This window comes from Littorina saxatilis, linkage group LG2 (genome assembly GCF_037325665.1).
Source record: "Littorina saxatilis isolate snail1 linkage group LG2, US_GU_Lsax_2.0, whole genome shotgun sequence".
NCBI classification, from domain to species: domain Eukaryota; kingdom Metazoa; phylum Mollusca; class Gastropoda; order Littorinimorpha; family Littorinidae; genus Littorina; species Littorina saxatilis.
In genome coordinates this window covers 103,308,197-103,330,401 of record NC_090246.1, presented here as the reverse complement: position 1 = coordinate 103,330,401, position 22,205 = coordinate 103,308,197, and the positions used below count along the sequence as shown (strand labels likewise).

The following is a 22,205-nucleotide window of genomic DNA, read 5'->3' as shown; positions in this document are numbered from 1 at the left end:
TATGCAGGAAGCTAGCAGTCATAGAACTGATCATTGTACCAGTATAGCAACATGCAGGAAGCTAGCAGTCATAGAACTTATCATTGTACTAGTATAGCAATATGCAGGAAGCTAGCAGTCATAGAACTGATCATTGTACTAGTATAGCAAGATGCAGGAAGCTAGCAGTCATAGAACTGATCATTGTACCAGTATAGCAATATGCAGGAAGCTAGCAGTCATAGAACTGATCATTGTACTAGTATAGCAATATGCAGGAAGCTAGCAGTCATAGAACTGATCATTGTACCAGTATAGCAACATGCAGGAAGCTAGCAGTCATAGAACTGATCATTGTACCAGTATAGCAATATGCAGGAAGCTAGCAGTCATAGAACTGATCATTGTACCAGTATAGCAATATGCAGGAAGCTAGCAGTCATAGAACTGATCATTGTACCAGTATAGCAACATGCAGGAAGCTAGCAGTCATAGAACTTATCATTGTACTAGTATAGCAATATGCAGGAAGCTAGCATAGAACTGATCATTGTACTAGTATAGCAATATGCAGGAAGCTAGCAGTCATAGAACTGATCATTGTACCAGTATAGCAATATGCAGGAAGCTAGCAGTCATAGAACTGATCATTGTACCAGTATAGCAACATGCAGGAAGCTAGCAGTCATAGAACTTATCATTGTACTAGTATAGCAATATGCAGGAAGCTAGCATAGAACTGATCATTGTACTAGTATAGCAAGATGCAGGAAGCTAGCAGTCATAGAACTGATCATTGTACCAGTATAGCAATATGCAGGAAGCTAGCAGTCATAGAACTGATCATTGTACTAGTATAGCAATATGCAGGAAGCTAGCAGTCATAGAACTGATCATTGTACCAGTATAGCAACATGCAGGAAGCTAGCAGTCATAGAACTGATCATTGTACCAGTATAGCAATATGCAGGAAGCTAGCAGTCATAGAACTGATCATTGTACCAGTATAGCAATATGCAGGAAGCTAGCAGTCATAGAACTGATCATTGTACCAGTATAGCAATATGCAGGAAGCTAGCAGTCATAGAACTGATCATTGTACCAGTATAGCAACATGCAGGAAGCTAGCAGTCATAGAACTGATCATTGTACCAGTATAGCAATATGCAGGAAGCTAGCAGTCATAGAACTGATCATTGTACCAGTATAGCAATATGCAGGAAGCTAGCAGTCATAGAACTGATCATTGTACTAGTATAGCAATATGCAGGAAGCTAGCAGTCATAGAACTGATCATTGTACCAGTATAGCAATATGCAGGAAGCTAGCAGTCATAGAACTGATCATTGTACCAGTATAGCAATATGCAGGAAGCTAGCAGTCATAGAACTTATCATTGTACCAGTATAGCAATATGCAGGAAGCTAGCAGTCATAGAACTGATCATTGTACCAGTATAGCAAGATGCAGGAAGCTAGCAGTCATAGAACTGATCATTGTACCAGTATAGCAATATGCAGGAAGCTAGCAGTCATAGAACTGATCATTGTACCAGTATAGCAATATGCAGGAAGCTAGCAGTCATAGAACTGATCATTGTACTAGTATAGCAACATGCAGGAAGCTAGCAGTCATAGAACTGATCATTGTACTAGTATAGCAACATGCAGGAAGCTAGCAGTCATAGAACTGATCATTGTACCAGTATAGCAACATGCAGGAAGCTAGCAGTCATAGAACTGATCATTGTACCAGTATAGCAATATGCAGGAAGCTAGCATAGAACTGATCATTGTACTAGTATAGCAATATGCAGGAAGCTAGCAGTCATAGAACTGATCATTGTACCAGTATAGCAATATGCAGGAAGCTAGCATAGAACTGATCATTGTACCAGTATAGCAATATGCAGGAAGCTAGCATAGAACTGATCATTGTACCAGTATAGCAATATGCAGGAAGCTAGCAGTCATAGAACTGATCATTGTACTAGTATAGCAATATGCAGGAAGCTAGCAGTCATAGAACTGATCATTGTACCAGTATAGCAATATGCAGGAAGCTAGCAGTCATAGAACTGATCATTGTACTAGTATAGCAACATGCAGGAAGCTAGCAGTCATAGAACTGATCATTGTACCAGTATAGCAATATGCAGGAAGCTAGCAGTCATAGAACTGATCATTGTACTAGTATAGCAATATGCAGGAAGCTAGCAGTCATAGAACTGATCATTGTACCAGTATAGCAATATGCAGGAAGCTAGCAGTCATAGAACTGATCATTGTACTAGTATAGCAACATGCAGGAAGCTAGCAGTCATAGAACTGATCATTGTACCAGTATAGCAAGATGCAGGAAGCTAGCAGTCATAGAACTGATCATTGTACTAGTATAGCAACATGCAGGAAGCTAGCAGTCATAGAACTGATCATTGTACCAGTATAGCAACATGCAGGAAGCTAGCAGTCTTGTTCACATTTTTTTTCCTCCAATTTTGTTTCTTTTTCTTCATCATTCATGGGCTGAAACTCCCACGTTCACTCGTGTTTTTGCACGTGTGGTTTTTTACGTGAATGACCGTTTTTACCCCATCCTTCAGGCAACCATACGCAGCTTTCGGGGGAAGCATGCTGGGTATTTGGGTGTTTCTATAACCCACCGAACTCCGACATAGATTACAGGATCTTTTCAGTGTGCACTTGGTCTTGTGCTTGCGTGTACACACGAAGGAGGGGGGATAAGGCACTAGCAGGTCTGCACAAAAGTTGATCTGGGAGATCGGAAAATTCTCCACCCTTAACCCACCAGGCGCTGCCGGGATTCAAACCCGTGACCTTCCGCACAGGAGGCCGACACACTCGGCCAATGTGCCCGTCTGATTTTGTTTGAACCTTTTTCAAATCATGTTTGGTGATTTGTGTGTGCAGACTGACTTGTTTGGACTGGTGGGGACCCTGCACGTACTGGTGTTCGGTCAGTACATGAAAGTCTACTGCTCCCAGGGCCAGTGGCACATGACCTCCAGCTTTCAAAGGTAACTATCATAGGTGCTGTTAGATATTTATTGTGTCAGACAAAGCATGGCGGTTTGTGGTTATGTCTGAAGCCAGAATTGCGGCAAGTTGATATGCTTTCTTGCTGGTACTGTGCCAACAGAAAAACCAGGGCTGAATATAAAAAAGAATTAGAAACAACCATCTCATGGTAATTTTTGCTCTGGATTTGTGATTATGTGTGGAAAATGCTCATTAATCAACATGAAAGCAGAGCTGCCAACATGTTACGTGTGCAGTTGCTACGCTGATGCACCGAGCTAAAGATTACCACGCTTAAACAAATAATCACGAGCATGCAACATTCCTCTTTTTTTGTGAGTCCTGGTACTCATTTTTGCACTATACTTAAACACCCTTAAACATGCTGAAAATTGAGACAAATTGTAAATTGCTACACTTGAGGCTTGAAAAGGGTTGGCAGGTGTGTGAGAGTGATCAATGTGAGTTGTTTTGTTAACACTGTGAGAGTGATCAATGTGAGTTGTTTTGTTAACACTGTGAGTGATCAATGTGAGTTGTTTTGTTAACACTGTGAGAGTGATCAATGTGAGTTGTTTTGTTAACACTGTGAGAGTGATCAATGTGAGTTGTTTTGTTAACACTGTGAGAGTGATCAATGTGAGTTGTTTTGTTAACACTGTGAGAGTGATCAATGTGAGTTGTTTTGTTAACACTGTGAGAGTGATCAATGTGAGTTGTTTTGTTAACACTGTGAGAGTGATCAATGTGAGTTGTTTTGTTAACACTGTGAGAGTGATCGATGTGAGTTGTTTTGTTAACACTGTGAGAGTGATCAATGCGAGTTGTTTTGTTAACACTGTGAGAGTGATCAATGTGAGTTTTGTTAACACTGTGAGAGTGATCAATGTGAGTTGTTTTGTTAACACTGTGAGAGTGATCAATGTGAGTTGTTTTGTTAACACTGTGAGAGTGATCAATGTGAGTTGTTTTGTTAACACTGTGAGAGTAATCAATGTGAGTTGTTTTGTTAACACTGTGAGAGTGATCAATGTGAGTTGTTTTGTTAACACTGTGATAGTGATCAATGTGAGTTTTGTTAACACTGTGAGAGTGATCAATGTGAGTTGTTTTGTTAACACTTGTGTTGATCCTATTGCCAGGAAGTGGAAGGTGGAGCTGTGGAAGAAGCTGTTCCACCAATTGCTCAACGTCCCTGACTGCGACCAGCAGCCGGACCTGGGGGCCTTGCGGCGGGAGTTTGAAGACCACTTCATCACAAACCTGGCCCCCAATTTCCACTTGACGCTCAGTGCTTGTACCCGAACCATCTCCATAGTGCGCGCGGGGGGCCTCAAAGCTTAGGGCTTGTACCAGAACCATCTCCATAGTGCGCACGGGGGGCCTCAAAGCTTAGGGCTTGTACCAGAACCATCTGCATAGTGCGCACGGGGGGCCTCAAAGCTTAGGGCTTGTACCAGAACCATCTTCATAGTGCGCACGGGGGGCCTCAAAGCTTAGGGCTTGTACCAGAACCATCTCCATAGTGCGCACGGGGGGCCTCAAAGCTTAGGGCTTGTACCAGAACCATCTCCATAGTGCGCACGGGGGGCCTCAAAGCTTAGGGCTTGTACCAGAACCATCTCCATAGTGCGCACAGGGCCCTCAAAGCTTAGGGCTTGTACCAGAACAGTGTCTCGTTGTGTATCTTTGGTTGATGGATTGTTTTAGACTCGGCAAGCTCGTCTTTGTATGGATGTTTGGAACTTTTTTTTTTTTTTTTTTTCTTTTTTCTTTTTTTTTTTCTTTTTTTTATTTTCTTCTTCTCTTTTTTGAACCTCAGTTACAATATGACTCGCTATGAGTATGATACTGTGAGCGAAGCTGAACAGTTTAAACGTAAACAGATTGGGTTATAAATAATAATAATATCATTCTTTCGTTTAACATGGACAATCTTCGAAAATGTACAATATTTTCAATCAATTATAATTTAGCTATAATTCTCTCCGTGAACTGGCATTTGCACACTTTCTCTCTTTCTCTATCCTCTCTCTCCCCATCCTCTCTCTCCCTCCCCTCCCCTCTCTCCCTCTCTCCCTCTCTCTATCTTTAATCGTCCTCTCTCTCTCTCCCCCTCTCCCCTTCTCTGTCTCTCTCACCCTCCCTGCCACTCTCTCTCTCTCTCTCTGATACTGTGAGCGATGCTGAACAGTTTAAACATAAACCCTACCATTCTCTCTCTCTCTCTCTCTGATACTGTGAGCGATGCTGAACAGTTTAAACATAAACCCTACCATTCTCTCTCTCTCTCTCTGATACTGTGAGCGATGCTGAACAGTTTAAACATAAACAGATAGGGTTATAAATAGCAATAATATCATTCTTTCGTTTAACATGGACAATCTTCGAAAATCTCTCTTTCTCGCTCTCTCTCTCTCCCACCCCTCCCTCTGCTCTTTCTCTACCTCTCTCTCTCTTGCACCCTCCCCTTTCCCCCTCTCTCTTCCTCTCTCAATCTCTCTCGCTCTCTCTCCCTCTCTCTCTCTCCCTCCCTCACTCTCCCTCCCTCACTCTTTCTCTCTCTCTCTCTCTCTCTCTCTCTCTCTCTCTCTCTCCCTCTCTCTCTCTCCCTCCCTCACTCTCCCTCCCTCACTCTCTCTCTCTCTCTATTACCATGGTTGTGTTTAAATGAATTAATGATAATGATATATTTTGCTGTTCGTCATAATTGTTTTCATCATTGGTTCACCTTAGTTAATACATTGACATTTGCAACAAGTCATTTACAATAGCATGATAGTACTGGGTTTCTCAGTCAAAAAGCCGAATGGAGAGCTCTCTTTCAAATATACAATTTGGGTCAAAGCCTTCTCCGTATTTGTATATACTTATTGACATTTTTGCAACAAGCAGAATAAAGTTAATATTTCTTATAGTTTGGTCCTGTTGCTTGTTCGGTTGGAAACCAAATAAAACGTCAGTTTCTTTTAATTTTATCTGTGAACCTGTTTTTATATAAATTTGCTTTTCTACGTTCTTCCAAAAAAGTGATATTCTTGGGCATTTAAAGAAAAAATGTTCAATGAAATCAATATCTCCACACAGACTACAGCGATTGTTTTCACGTTTTTTCATTTTGTGTAGTAAGATATTAGTGGGGTAGATATTATGCAATATCTTCCAGTGGAGTAGCCTTAGTCGCTCTTCCTTGGTGCAATTGTTTGCTAACATCCAATGATTTCTTTCTATTTTATAGTTATATTTATTCATCCAAAAATGTATTGAGCAAGGAGTACTTGCTTTTTGTTTGGTAAGTAGTGATCTAAATTTTTTGGGAGTCCAGTTTTTAAGAGATTGAGGATCTAGAGAGACAGTCGCTTCTTGAGTTTGGTTATTGTCAGCTCGCAATGATTGCGCAATGAGCGCGGTTCGCATTGCATTATAATCAAACAGCAGAGCAGGGTAGTCCCCGATTTTTTTCTGCAATACGTGTTTGGAACAGTTGTACACTAACAGTTGTTGGGAATAAGTCTAAACATATGTACATTATGGCATCTCTGATTGATGGATTGTTCTGGACTTGGCACGCTTGTAACAGTTGTACTCTAACAGTTGTTGGGAATAAGTCTAAACACATATACATTATGGCATCTCTGATTGGTGGATTGTTCTGGACTTGGCACGCTTGTAACAGTTGTACTCTCGAACTCTGAACGGATGTACAGAATGTATCCAAGTCAGCTTTGTTGAGAAATTGGAATGCACTCGTGCAGTAGATCATGTTGCAATGATTCTCAAAAAGTGTGGATGATGAAGCTTGATTTCCATGTATGATTATTATTGTGAGGGGAATAATATGTCGTCACTTAGGCATAAGAACTTTCAGATGATAAGCGACATTCAGAGGTTATATCGTCACAATTTTGATCAAATTATATTTCAGATTGATGACAAGATTCCGTCACAAACTGTGTACAGTCAATTATTATAATCCATCAGATTTTTTTTATTTTTGAAGCAACCATGTGTACGTTTTCCTTGGCCATCCTTGTTTTATGGTTAGTCAATCAAAATAAATATGTGATTACTTTTCTCGCAGCATCTCAGATCTGTCAAAGCTTATTACAAGCACATCATGTTACATGTAGGTTGAAAGATATTAATAACGTTATATATGACTGTATTTATGTAAGCTGATTAACTGCCCTGACCGTACACTTCATGTCTGCGCTAACATTATTGGTGAACTTTTGTCGTGTTTTTTTTGCAACAAAAATTTTTTTTTTTTTTTTAACTTAGAGTGTATAAATTCATCTTTGAACACAATTGATAACCATGCCTTTTAACTATACATGTTTGTAATATTTTGAATGAATCCTTTGTTTGGCATATCTTGGGCTGTAGTTTTCAATATGGTTTTGAGAATTTCAATGGGTTTTTAAGTGTTGCTGGTTTTCTTCCCAATGTACATATCGTCAGTGGCCTTCGAAGACCTCGTAGGATAATGACAAAAGAGTGTTTTAAAAATCAAATTCCTCTTCACCAGATCAAAACGTGTAGATACGAGGTTTTCACTTTTTTGTTTTGAATTTAAGGAACAATTACGAGGATTTTCAACAGACTCGCAGGGATTCAAACAGACAATACGAGGTTTTCCCGCTAATGTCTCAACACCCAACGCAATACGAGGTTTTTAAAATCAGGGGAAAAAGACCTTTGCAAAATAGATAGAGTTACAAGCTTTTCACAGATGATAGGGAAAAAATCAAGGGACGGAACCATGCAAAAATCCGAAAATCGGGAAAATGTAAGTTACGAGGTCTTGGAAGGCCACTGACGATATGCCATTGACTACATGACGAGCTAGTCAGGTGAATTTCACAGCAAATTGGTTACTTGTATGTGCTTGTGTTTCTTTGTTATTTTTTTTATATATTTTTTTCCAAACAAGTTTATTCAAATAAATAAATACAATTAACCCCTTCACTGCCACAGTATAACAGCATTTTGGTATTGCTGTGTGCCAGGGCAAAATTTCGCTTTCTTCGGTAGGTTCACTAATCTGCTCACTGCTCGATCATTTATTGAGATATCTCTTAGATCTTTGGCATGTGTTTTGCTTATACCCTTGGCTATTATAGGATGACATGATCATTGGACTTTGTTTGTGATTGTTATAGTAAAAATTGATATAATGACCATTTTTGTCAAAAATTACAGTTTCCTTACACACACACATTGCAGCACGTAAAACCACACAAAACACTGCTAAAACTGGTGTCAAACATCAGGTACTCACATTGCAGCCCATAAAAGTATTCATCTGTGTGGTAATCCATAAATCACTTCTTGTAGAGCTTCCAGAACACTGTATTGCTTGAAAACAGGTCTACGAGTTGAGGTCCGACTTTCGGCCGCCATTGTGAATTCTATCTATGGTTCTACACTTCTAACAAAGTTTTCAACACGTGGTACTAACTTATCCGAACGGTCAATGTGTTTAGAACCCCATACAAGAACTTGGACAGTGGTTACCTCCCATTTAGTTTTCAGAAATGTCCTGAAATGTTGTTGACGCAAATCCCCCGTACTAGGTACGGTTATGGGCGTACGGCAAACCGAAAATGACCACGTACAACAAGCTAACTTTTTTTAACGTTTTGTTCTTCGAACACTCACACAATAATAATAATAATAATAATAAATGAGCATTTATATAGCGCAACATCATAACTTTACAATTATGCTCTTTGCGCTTGACACATCTAAAATTAAAACACAGTTATACAAGCATTTACATCTACATTCATAGTCAACAACCCTTAATTAAAAGCATACACCATCAAACATACATTTACAAAAGATTCTTCCACTAACTAAGTAATAAAAACATGAATAAAATAGGTAGTGAAAAATCACTAAAACAACAAATAAGATACAAGATACAAGATACAAGATATTTATTCACCAATTTTGCAAAAGGATTTCATCTTGGCACGGCACGGTAAAAATAAAATAAAAACCAACCAGACACATATGCAGACACACATCACCATGCATGCATACATACGTACATTACACTGTCATGCACACACAGACACAACTCACACACACACACACACACACACACACACACACACACACACACACACACACACACAATTATTTACATTCTCACACATAACCAGCCACATATCTACATCACAAATTCACATCGTCGCCTTGTAAACGTAAAAACCATATCAGTTTAAAAGGGGTGCCAGTAATATCAATACAACATTAGTGAATACTAGAACAATACCTAAAATTTATAATCCATTTAAAAGTAAGTAGTACATGTAATTATTATCATTTAGTCAGATCATCACATAAAATTATATAATCATGATCTAGACAGTTTAAAACAACAGTATTAACAGACTATCACAGATCTACTCAAGCACCTGAACTTAGAGTCGCATTGCACAAAACTACTACCATCACAGAACTACTCCAGCACCTAAAAAATAAGGACCATTCCACATTGCACATATTTCCACTATCACAAGTTATGAGAACAGTAATGGAATGCAGTGAAAGGACTAAGTAACAAAAGAACCCCCCCCCCCAATCCTATAACTACAGTATATTACAACGTCTTCACTACAGGAGTATACAGTACAGCATGGGGGATGAAGCTAGAGCGAAAGCGACTAGTTCTGGCTTTCAAAGCTCTGTAGCGCCTACCAGATGGAAGAGGCTCGAAGAAGTGGTTTGCCGGGTGGGAGGGGTCGCGAACAATCTTTCCTGCTTTTCGACCTGAGCGCAACTCAAAGATAGAGGCAACGGAAGGGAAGTCACAGCCCGCGATTTTGGAGGCTGTCCGCACAATGCTCTCCAGTAGCTGTTTCTCTTTCTCAGTGGTGCTGCCATACCAGACCGTGATAGAAAAACACAGGGTGCTCTCAACGACTGCGCGATAGAACTGCGCCATGATTTGCTGTGACATACGGAACTTGCGCAACTGTCTCAGGAAGTGCAGCCGCTGCTGGCACTTCTTAATGATGGACGTGGTGTTCCCGTCCCATTTCAGGTCTTCAGAGATCAGTGTGCCGAGAAATTTGAATGAAGAGACCTGTTCTACAGCTTCCCCATTTATTTCAAGGGGCAAGATGGGGTCTTTCTTTCGTCGAGGGTCGATAACGACTTCTTTTGTTTTAAGAACGTTTAGCTCGAGATCATTTTCAGAGCACCACTCAACCACTCTTTGAACCTCCCCCCGGTAAGCGTCCTCATTGGAGTCAGAAATCAGGCCTTCAATGGTGGTGTCGTCTGAGAATTTGATTATGTATGTGGATGGGTGAGCGGAGGTGCAGTCGTTGGTGAAAAGGGTGAAGAGTAGAGGGGACAGAACACAGCCCTGCGGGGCACCAGTGTTTAGAGTGAGTGAGGCAGAGAGTGAGTTGTTGAGTCGGACGACCTGAGGACGGTCAAGCAAGAAGTCTAGAAGCCAGTGGCAGAGAGAGAGAGGGACATCGAGACCAATCAGTTTGTGGAGGAGCTTGTGAGGGATGATCGTGTTGAATGCGGAGGAATAATCAATGAACAACATTCTAGCGTAGGTGCGAGGGTTCTCAAGGTGCTGCAAGACAAAATGAAGACCCATGGCGACGGCATCATCGACGGACCTGTTGGCTTGGTAAGCAAACTGGAGTGGGTCAGACAGGTGACCCGTGAAAGCCCGCAGGTGCCGCAGAATCAACCGCTCCAGGACCTTCATGATGACAGATGTCAGTGCCACAGGGCGGAAGTCATTCAGCTGAGTTACCTTGGGCTTTTTGGGGACTGGGACAATTACTGAAGACTTGAAGCACCGTGGCACAGACATCTGCTGCACAGAAGTGTTAAAAATGTCAGTAAAAACAGGCGCGAGCTGGTCAGCACAGGACCTCAAGGTCGATGTTGAGACAAGGTCAGGACCAGAAGCCTTTCTTGGATTCTGTTTACGGAAGAGACCCCTGACCTCACTCTCCTGGATGGTAAATGCCGGCGCCAAAAGAGACGCATCGTCAGGGAGAGGAGGGCGGTAACCGAGTGAGGGGTTCTTCTGGTCAAACCTACTATAAAACACATTCAGTTTGTCAGGTAAGTTAGGGTCAACATTGTCTGAAGGCGCAGCCTTGTGCTTATAGTTTGTGGCCTGCTGGAGGCCTCGCCAGACCTCACGGGTGTTGTTCGAGGAGAAGTGGTCTTCAATCTTCTGGCGATAGGTAGTCTTTGCATGGCGGATCTCACGTTTGACCTCTGCCTTGGCCTGCTTGTACCGCACCTGGTCGTCGCTCTTGAAAGCATCGTTCTTAGCGTCAAGTTTGACCTTGACCTCACGACTGAACCAGGGCTTGTTGTTACCATATATACTACATGTAGCCTACTGATGGACTGAGAAAACAAAATCAGGGGTTGTATTTCTTGAAGAGGTGCGTTTTAAGTGCTCGTTTGAATGCTTGGGGTGACCGAGAGTGGCGGATGTGAAAGGAGAGAGAATTCCATTGTGTGGTTGCGCAGAAAGTAAAAGTGCGTTGTCCATATGTTTTGGTGTGTGGAATGGTAAGGATGCGACAGTCAGAAGAGGCACGGAGTTGTCTTGCTGGAGAATAGACGGTGAGGAGTTCAGAGAAGTAAGCAGGAGACGAGCCAGAAAAGAACTTAAAGCAGAGGGTGGACAGTTTGTAGTCAATGCGGGCTTGAATAGGTAACCAGTGCAGTGTGTGAAGAAGTGGTGTTGCGTGATCTCGTTTTCGTGCTTTGAGAATGAGGCGTGCTGCTGAGTTTTGGACTTTTTGTAGTTGCAGGAGGTACAGAGGACAGCCAGAGAGAAGAGAGTTGCAGTAGTCAAGTTTAGAAAGAACAAAGGCACAGACAAGAGTGTTAGTTGTTTGAGAGGAGAGTGTGTGGCGAATGGTGCTGATCTTACGAAGCTCAAAATAAGCTGCTCTACAGACTAAAGATATATACATATATACATGTATGTTTGTTAAGGGTCATGTCAGATGAAAGGGTGAATTAATCCAAGGTTTCTAGCTGATGGTGAGAAAATGTCGGTGTTGCCTATTTGAACATAAACAGGTTGGGGAGAGGAAAATGTAGTGTTCTTCCTTTTGCACAGTAAGATGCTTCTTATCTGTAACTGCCTATTAAAAATACTTTCGAACGGTAAAAACGAATTTGTTTTTTTATATATACTAACGCACATCTTTCCGATTAAGATAATGTGGTTCAATTTATGCATAGTTGCCTTTTTCACCATTACAAAATGCATACCAAATAAAACATCACCAACTTTCAAAACAATCTTAATTTCTAAATCCCGCAGTGGGGCACTGCGGTTATGAAATTAAAGGCCCCTCCTGTTTTTGGAACCGCAGGAGCTTTCTAGTTTGCTGTTAGGTAGATTTTTGGTTCCTCTTTCCTGTCATGCTCTCTTTTTCTTCATGAATTCTTTTCTTTTTTCTGCCTTCTTGCTCATTCACCTGTATTTTTTCCAAAAATCTCTTCTCTTGCCGCTTGTCTCGCGATTCATGTATAGTTTAATCTGTTAGTGTTCTGATGTAAGTCCAGCAGTAGATAGGTTAAGCCTATTTTAACATACTGGAAACTGGTAATCTTCCAGTAGGTATTAATTTAGTTTTACTAAAGCCTGCTGGGACACAAGTAATGGGTTAGTGCATTTGTAAACAGGAATCGCTTGACAAGTGGCCCCCTTCATCCCCCCCTTCCTCGTCCTGATATGGCTCTGCGTAGTCGGCTGGACGTTAAGCAACAAATAAACAAACAAACAAACAAATTAATTTCTAAAGTACGAAAAATAAATTCTTCAATAAACTTCCAGAATGTGTATACAACCGGGCATTCATAAAATCAGTTACATCACAACAGTAATTACATTTATTAGTTTCCGTTACTTTCATTTTACACAGGAGAATGTTGGTCGGATAAATGTGCATAATTTTCCAGTGTAAAACTCCAGTCTCTTGTGTTGACTGATAGGCAACTATCCTAGATCGTTCATCAATTTCTACATTAAACTTTCTCTTCCAAAATCCTCCGGAACATGGTACATCTGTTTTCATATTAATAATCTCTTTCCTATATTCTCTGGATATTCAGTGTACCTCTGTGCTGCTGTAGAACTCTTTACATTTTTTATTTATATTGGAAAACAGATTTTCGGAAGAAAAGAAGGATTATCATCAAGACGAGTCCATTGTTTCATATACATCTAATCTATAAAACTGGTGTCCGTCTGTCTGTGTGTTTGTATGATGACGAAAGGCTCCAAAAGGGCTCCACCAACTGAGATGGAAATAGCAGGGTATGTTCTTTGCCACTCCAGTCGTGTCATAGGGTACTTGTGGACTAAGTAAACTTGAAAGGAGTCGTTAAAAACAGCGGAAAACAGTAGATAAGCTAACATGGCCTTGAGGACTCGTCTGGGTTGGTGCCCTTGAGGACTCTGCTCGTCTGGGTTGGTGCCCTTGAGGACTCTGCTCGTCTGGGTTGGTGCCCTTGAGGACTCTGCTCGTCTGGGTTGGTGCCCTTGAGGACTCTGCTCGTCTGGGTTGGTGCCCTTGAGGACTCTGCTCGTCTGGGTTGGCAAAACTTTGCTTCATCTCTCCTCACCACGTCTTTGGTTTTGACGTCATCACATGCGTCATATGTTCATGGCGTCATTGTCCACTCTTCATTTTTGTTGGCAAAATCTTGTCTCGGTTACAAAGACTGTCAATCCGGGCAAGTCTCTCTCTCTTTCTCTCTCATCCTCATCCTTTTATTATATGTAAGGCTTCTTTTTAAGCCTACTGTCTATATGATACTTACCGAGACAGTACTATTCTTGCACATTATCTATTATAGGCCGAAAAAATTGGACAAAACGCTGAGTGGGTACAATTATCTCCCATAACCATGCGCCACCGTGGATCCCAAGCACTGTCCGAGTGCTTCCCCCTTACAGGATGTAGGTGGCGCGTCCTCTTTCTTTATGAGCTGCAGACCCTCAAAAAGCCCATAACATATCAAGAGGGGAGGCGGGAGGGAAACTCTAATAGTACTGTCTCGGTAAGTATCATATAGACAGTAGGCTTAAAAAGAAGCCTTACAGTCAATATAACACTTACCTCGACAGTACTATTCTTGCACAGAATACCAGAGTGGTGTGAGGGTGATATGTAGAGTATTAAACTCCTTAATCAAAATCACTTAAATCCAAGGATTAAGATACCCAGGCAATTTTCGAACAGTACTACCGTACAAGAAAATATACCCAAGAAACATACCTTAGACTGACGTGACCATGCTGGCAACCACTGCTGTGTGGTGAACTCAATGTCAAAGTCCAGGCCACTCAAAGCTTGAATACCACTGAGTCTACGGCAAGTGGCTAAAGCGATGAGGAACAATTAGTCTTAAAAATCAGCAACTTGATACTGATGCCTGCCAGGGGTTCAAACTCATTGCTACGCAGGAGTTTGAGGACCAGAAAAACATCCCCCTTGGGAAATGAAACCCGAGGTTTAGACACCGCTGCATTGCTAATACCCGAAAGGACATTAGCGATGAGGGAGGACCTGATCAAGTGTTCAGGTCTGCGACCAGTAGCGGCCGCAATCGTGGAAGCGATGGCAGGTCTGTATCCAAGAAGAGTCTTAGAAGAAAGACTCTTCTTTTGATACACTTCCACCAGGAAGTTGGCCAAGTCCTGTGTTGAGGGATAAAGCGGCTTTATCCCCTTGGACAAGGCGAAGGTGGCCCAAGCTCTCCAGCGTAAGTCGTAGAGCTGATTAGTTGATCGCCTCTTAGCGTTCAAGAAAAACTCTACTGAACTCTTGTGCAATCCTAGTGCAAGCAGTTTGGAGCGCACAAGAGCCATGCGGTCAAGCACAGACTCTCTGGACGTGGATGAGGGAGGCATGATCAAGGCTGGAGCAGACCTCCCCCGTCCAGATCCAGAGGTAGAGGGTCTACGTGGGTGAGACCGCGAAGATCTGGAAACCACAGAGCTGTTGGCCAGTAAGGCGCGACCAAAATCAGTCTTGGTCGTTCCTGCAGATATTTTGCCAGCACCCTCGGAATCAGAGATGTCGGGGGATAGGTGTAAGCATCGAGGAGCCTCCACAAGAGAGTGAATGCGTCCAAGTGGAACGCATTCATGTCTCGAAAGGGGCTGACGTACCTGGGAAGCCGAGCGCTGAATCGAGTTGCGAACCGATCGATCAGAGGACGGTCCCACCTTGCCCACAGACGCTGTAGAACGTTGTGAGCGATGGTCCATTCTGTGGAGAGAACCTGATCGCCCCGACTGAGAATGTCGACCAGGGCGTTCAGTTTCCCCGGAACGAACTGGACTGACATCCGGACCTGATTGGTCTGGCACCAGAGCAGAATCTCCTCCGCCAACAGGGAGAGGGACCGAGAATTGGTGCCCCCCTGGTGGCGAAGGTAAGCTAAGCATGTGGTGTTGTTGTCCCCGTTGAAAATCAGAGGGGCCAAGGACAGGCCGAATGGGAGGGCCTGAAACTCGAACACTGTGCCCTCCCAAACGAACCGGAGCAGATGTCGGTACCCCGGGGCCACCAGGATGTGGAAGTAAGCATCCTGGAGGTCCCAGACATGGCCCAATCGTTTGGCCGGATGGCCAACCGGACCGACGAAGGGGTTTCCATCTTGAACTTGCACCTGTGAAGGTACAAGTTCAAGGTGGAGAGGTCCAACACCGGCCTGAACCGGCCGTCCTTTTTGGGGACGGTGAACAGGCGGGAGCAGAACCCTGGAGAAGGCTGAGAAAGGGGGTAGACCGCCTTCTTCTCGACCAACGAGTTCACCTCGTCCTGAAGAGCCTGCCATCTGGCAGGGTCTCGAGGAGGGGGGAACGTCCAGGGTAGAGCGGACAATGGAGGTTGTGACGACAGCGGTAGAGAAAACCCCGACCACACCACCCTCAAGAAAAACTGGTTGGAGACCAGTCTGCCCCACATGCCGCGGGCCCGAAAAAGGGAACCGACGGACGAAAGAGGGGCAACTTGAGGGGGCGTCAACGTAGGGCCGGGACTCACTGAAAATTCTGCTGGCGGGCAGGCGCAGGCTTGCGACCACCCCCCCTGGTGGTGCTGCTTCCCCTTACCTGTCTGAGCACCCTTCGTCTTGCTTGGGAACGCAACAGGCGCCTAAGAGGAGGAAGAAGGAGGCAGTGAAACTGGCTTCTTCTTCTTCTTCTGAGGCTGGGAGCTGGAGGTGACTGTAGCACTTCTCTTACTCCCCGCCGCCGTCGCCGAAGCAGCGAGGCCAACCATCAGAGAATCAGTGTTCCTCTGGCGTGTGGACTCCACCACAGAACGAACAGTGTCCGGATGAAAGAGGGAAGAAGGCTGAGGAAACGTGTTCCTCAGACTCTTCCTCATATCCGGAGGCACTATAGAAGTAGGCAGAAAATGATCACGGAACAGGGCCAATAAAGTGGACCCGTGTTCCAATGGCCAATTCTGCCGCAGACGTCACGCACGATCGCACGGCATGCAAAGCCCGATCCACTCGAACCGTGACAAGGACCCGAGTGGAATCGGACTCTGCCCGATCGGGAGGGTCCAACAGTGTGGACAGCGTGCTCATCCATGTCAAGGCCTGTGATTGGGCCTCGACTGTGGAAGAAACGGTGGCCTCAAGATTGTGGAACGAAGCAGAGCTCAGTTCCACCTTCTTGACCGAAGGCACCTCCCCAACGAACACATCACCGTCAGCCCCACCCTAAACACTCGAAGTCTGGAAAGTGAGAGTTCGAGAGTCAAAGGGAAAAGGGAGGGACGAAACAGATTGGACACGAGGAAACAGTGGAGGAGCGCCTCCCGAAGGAAAGCATGGCACTGAACCCGCGTCCTCCCGAGGAACATAGGTCGCGTTTGCACGTGAATCTGTACTCCTCAGGCGATGTGCTGCCGCTTCCACCGTGGCACTAAGACTAGGGTGGAACGCGAATTGCCGGCGGACGGATCGTTCATAAAACGAGCCGCCGGCAGACGCGGCGTGAGCCTCCCGCGCCCGGGCCGAAGCGGACTCAAAGGACGAGAGGGCGTCTCAGGGAAGGACGTCCTGAAACTGTTCAAACGTCCTTCTAGCTGTGCGAGGACGAGCCTCCTGCCTCTCGTCCTCAGACCCCGGGTCCAGGTCCTGTGTGTCAACACTAGACGACAGACGCTTAAGAGAGGCATCCGTGACGTCAAGACGCCGCGTGATGTCTGTCATGTACTGTTGCAAAGTACGAAGCATAGCTTCGGAAGTTCCATCAGAAACCGGCAAGGGTAGAGGATCAGTGTTAACCTCAGGGCGACCCTGATCCTCCTCCCTATCGTCCTCCGACTCACTCTCCTCTTCACTTCCCGACAACTCCTCAAAAGCAGGAGTGTAGGGAGCTTGAGGGGGAAGAGCCGAAAGCGATGAAGCAGGCTGTGAAGAAACGCCCACAGAAGCAAGAGGCCGCGAAGACCCCTGCCCCAAAGACGAAACGTCTCCAGCAGCCGAAGGGGGAGAAAAACAACAACCCTGCGACTGTTGGGTCAGCCCAGCCAACGAACCCCCGCCATTTATAGACTGAACAGGAACCCATCGGGTCTGATCAGAAAAGAAATGGTCCGTTCCGGTCGGGGGTGCCGATCCGGTCCGGTAGGGTGGTCCGGTGTTCCGGTCCGGTGCCGGACCATCCGGAGGTCCCGTTCGGCACCGAACCATCGTACCCACAGAAGTGTTCGGGTGGTTAGGTCCGGACGTGGACATACCGTACCATCCGGACCCGTGGTCCGGTATGGTCCGGTTCGGTGCCAGACCATCCAGACCAACAGAGGTGATCGGGTGGTCCGACACCGGGCCATCCGGACCCGTAGGTCCGGACCCGTAGGTCCGGTACCATCCGGAGGTCCTGTTCGGCACCGAACTATCCGTACGCACAGAAGTGTTCGGGTGGCTCGGTCCGGGCGTGGACGTACCGTACCATCCGGACCCGTAGGTCCGGTTCGGTGCCAGACCATCCGGACCAACAGAGGTGGTCCAGACCGGTCCGGTAGGGTGGTCTGGTGTTCCGGTCCGGTCCCGTACCATCCGGAGGTCCCGTTCGGCACCGAACCATCCGTACCCACAGAAGTGTTCGGGTGGTTCGGTCCGGACGTGGACACACCGTACCATCCGGACCCGTAAGTCCGGTGGTCCGGTATGGTCCGGTGCCAGACCATCCGGACCAACAGAGGTGGTCGGGTGGTCCGGTCCGGACCGGACCACCGGTCCAGTACCGGACCATCCGAACCCGTAGGTCCGGTCCCGCACCATCCGGAGGTCCCGTTCGGCACCGAACCACCCGTACCCACAGAAGTGTTCGGGTGGCTCGGTCCGGACGTGGACATACCGTACCATCCGGACCCGTAGGTCCGGTTCGGTGCCAGACCATCCGGACCAACAGAGGTGGTCGGGTGGTCCGGACCGATCCGATAGGGTGGTCCGGTGTTCCGGTCCTGTGGTCCGGTCCCGTACCATCCGGCGGTCCCGTACGGCACCGAACCATCCGTACCCACAGAAGTGTTCGGGTGGTTCGGTCCGGACGTGGACCTACCGTACCATCCGGACCCGTAGGTCCGGTATGGTCCGGTTCGGTGACAGACCATCCGGACCAACAGAGGTGGTCGGGTGGTCCGGTTCGGACCGGACCACTGGTCCGGTACCGGACCATCCGAACCCGTAGGTTCGGTCCGGTCCCGTAGCATCCGGAGGTCCCGTTCGGTACCGAACCATCCGTACCCACAGAAGTGTTCGGGTGGCTCGGTCGGACGTGGACATACCGTACCATCCGGACCCGTAGGTCCGGCATGGTCCGGTTCGGTGCCAGACCACCCGGACCAACAGAGGTGGTCGAGTGGTCCGGCCCCGACCGGACCACTGGTCCGGTACCGTACCATCCGGACCCGTAGGTCCGGTGGTCCGGTGTGTTCCGGTTCGGTGCCAGACCACCCAGACCAACAGAGGTGGTCGGGTGGTCCGGTCCCGACCGAACCACTGGTCCCGTACCGTACCATCCAGACCCGTAGGTCCGGGGGTCCGGCAAGGGCCAGAGGTACTGTCCCGCACCGGACCCTAAGGTCCGGTACGGTCCCGTACCATGGGTCCCGTCCGGACCAAACCCGGAGGTCAAGTCCAGTCGGGACCCGTGGGTCCGGTTCGATCCCGACCCGTAAGCCTGGAACGTTCCGGACCCTTGGTCCGGACCATCCGTCACCCGAACACCAGACGCTAAGGAATGGCGTGGGGTCAAGACGGTCCGGTCGGAGGTGTCGGTCTGAGCAACAGAAACAATGTTCCCGTCGCCCTGACCATTCGACAGAAGTACCACGTTCTGTCGAACACCTCCACGTCCAGTAACTAGTCGGCCGGAGCGTTTCATAGAGGGACAGCCACCAGTCACACGGACGTCAGAGGGAACCGTAGTAGCAGTGGTCGTAGGCACGAAGCCTGAAACCCCTGCCCCCACAGGACCGCCCTGAACGGGGTCAATTCGCATCCCAACCCCAGCGGGGAGGGAATTCAGAGACCCCGTCATCTCCTCCGATCTCCCCCCCCAGGAGGCCGAAACTACTGTCGAAACAGCAGCAGACGACCCAGCGAGGGAGTTCAGAGGAGGACCCGTGTCCCTCCTGGCTTCCACAGCGGTGGAAACCGAGGAGGGCACAGGAGAGGCACCGGAAAAGGAAGATTTTAATACCAACTGCACCCGGTGTTCCCAGGCGGTCACCCATCCAAGTACTAACCGGGCCCGACGTTGCTTAACTTCGGTGGTCGGACGAGAACCGGTGTTTACAACGTGGTATGGTCGTTGGCTGTCAAAACCTGAGTCTCTCCAGTAGCCCCTAGATCGGATTCACCAACCCCCAAAGAGGGTTGGGAATCGACCTGCCCCCGGATTCGAGCCAGGGAGGAGAAGGAAACCTTCCCCCCAGGCTTGAAACCGGGAGGAGCTGAAGCCTGAGACTGAGGGCCGGACAACGGCGTCGAAGGGGGGGAAGCTTGTTCCACTGAAGGAGAAGGAGAAAGAAGCTTTTTCTTTCCCCTCGACCTTCCCCGAACCTTCGATGGCGCAGCCCCGCCCGAAGTCCCAGGCTCAAGCCCAGCCTGTTTGAGCAAGCTCGCATTGAGCTTGCTCAAACAGGCTTTCTCCGCCCTCCCTCGCCGCAAACGCAAAGCGTTTGGGGAGGGAGAGTCGGAGCGCCGAAAGATCCCCTTCTCCGTGCGTAAAACATGACGCTGGGCGCCCGGAGAAGGGTTGCCCCCGGCAGACTCTGGTTCCGTAGAACCAGAGCCCAAAACAGGACGAGACATCCTACCTCGCCCTGTACGTACCCTTAAAGACCGAGAATTAACAAAATTCAAAGAAAATTTAGGTCAATACTCAAGTGAATGCGGCGAAACGAGAAGCAGACGACCGGTCACCACGAAGTAGGACGGGAGGCACGCCGAGTCCGCCACACAAAAACGGAGGCACAAGTTGAAGGAAACACAACGTAGCCTCAAGCCAGAAGTGGAATAACACACAATAATCCAACAGGTGATAGTCCACACAGAAAAGAAGCCTCTTAGTCCAAAATAATCCGGGAGCGTAGCAGAAACACAGCCGGTCTGACACGCGCGAAAAAAGAAAGAGGACGCGCCACCTACATCCTGTAAGGGGGAAGCACTCGGACAGTGCTTGGGATCCACGGTGGCGCATGGTTATGGGAGATAATTGTACCCACTCAGCGTTTTGTCCAATTTTTTCGGCCTATAATAGATAATGTGCAAGAATAGTACTGTCGAGGTAAGTGTTATATTGACAGCCTATGAGTATGGATGTAGGGCTATGCTTCCTGTACACACGCACGCGTGCGTATGATCAGGTGTGCGTGCAGGGTCCTCAGTGTGTGAGTGTTTTACACACAGACAACCAACATACACAGACAACCAACATCATACACAGACAACCAACATCATACACAGACAACCAACATCATACACACAGACAACCAACATCATACACACAGACAACCAACATCATTCACACAGACAACCAACATCATACACAGACAACCAACATCATACACACAGACAACCAACATCATACACACAGATAACCAACATCATACACACAGACAACCAACATCATACACAGACAACCAACATCATTCACACATACAACCAACATCATACACAGACAGACAACCAACATCGTTCACACAGACAACCAACATCATTCACACAGACAACCAACATCATACACAGACAACCAACATCATACACACAGACAACCAACATCATACACACAGACAACCAACATCATACACAGACAACCAACATCATTCACAGACAACCAACATCATTCACAGACAACCAACATCATTCACACAGACAACCAACATCATTCACACAGACAACATCATACACACAGACAACCAACATCATACACACAGACAACCAACATCATACACACAGACAACCAACATCATACACACAGACAACCAACATCATACACAGTGACAGACAACCAACATCATTCACACAGACAACCAACATCATTCACACAGACAACCAACATCATACACACAGGCAACCAACATCATACACAGACAACCAACATCATTCACACAGACAACCAACATCATTCACACAGACAACCAACATCATACACAGACAACCAACATCATACACAGACAACCAACATCATACACACAGACAACCAACATCATACACACAGACAACCAACATCATTCACAGACAACCAACATCATTCACACAGACAACCAACATCATTCACACAAAGACAACCAACATCATTCACACAAAGACAACCAACATCATTCACACAAACCAACATCATTCACACAAAGACAACCAACATTCACACAAAGACAACCAACATTCACACAAAGACAACCAACATTCACACAAAGACAACCAACATTCACACAAAGACAACCAACATCATTCACACAAAGACAACCAACATCATACACACAAAGACAACCAACATCATACACACACAGACAACCAACATCATTCACACAAAGACAACCAACATCATTCACACAAAGACAACCAACATCATTCACACAAAGACAACCAACATCATACACAGACAACCAACATCATTCACACAAAGACAACCAA

General features: G+C 46.3%; 1 protein-coding gene and 1 non-coding gene across 2 annotated transcripts in view; one reads left to right on the top strand and one right to left on the bottom strand.

Moving 5' to 3' along the window:
- Positions 1 to 4,795, top strand: part of LOC138955261 (mitotic checkpoint serine/threonine-protein kinase BUB1 beta-like) — a 64,904-nt gene extending 60,109 nt beyond the window's left edge. The window contains exons 21-22 of the mRNA XM_070326901.1: positions 2,910 to 3,016; positions 4,160 to 4,795. Of these exons, the coding sequence (XP_070183002.1) occupies positions 2,910 to 3,016; positions 4,160 to 4,361 (309 nt within the window). The 3' untranslated portion in view covers positions 4,362 to 4,795. The remainder of the gene's footprint in view (positions 1 to 2,909; positions 3,017 to 4,159) is intronic.
- Positions 4,796 to 19,767: 14,972 nt separating this feature from the next.
- Positions 19,768 to 19,886, bottom strand: LOC138960511 (5S ribosomal RNA). Its single transcript, XR_011453993.1, has one exon. It is a non-coding gene; the product is annotated as a 5S ribosomal RNA (ribosomal RNA).
- Between the last annotated feature and the right edge of the window lie 2,319 nt (positions 19,887 to 22,205).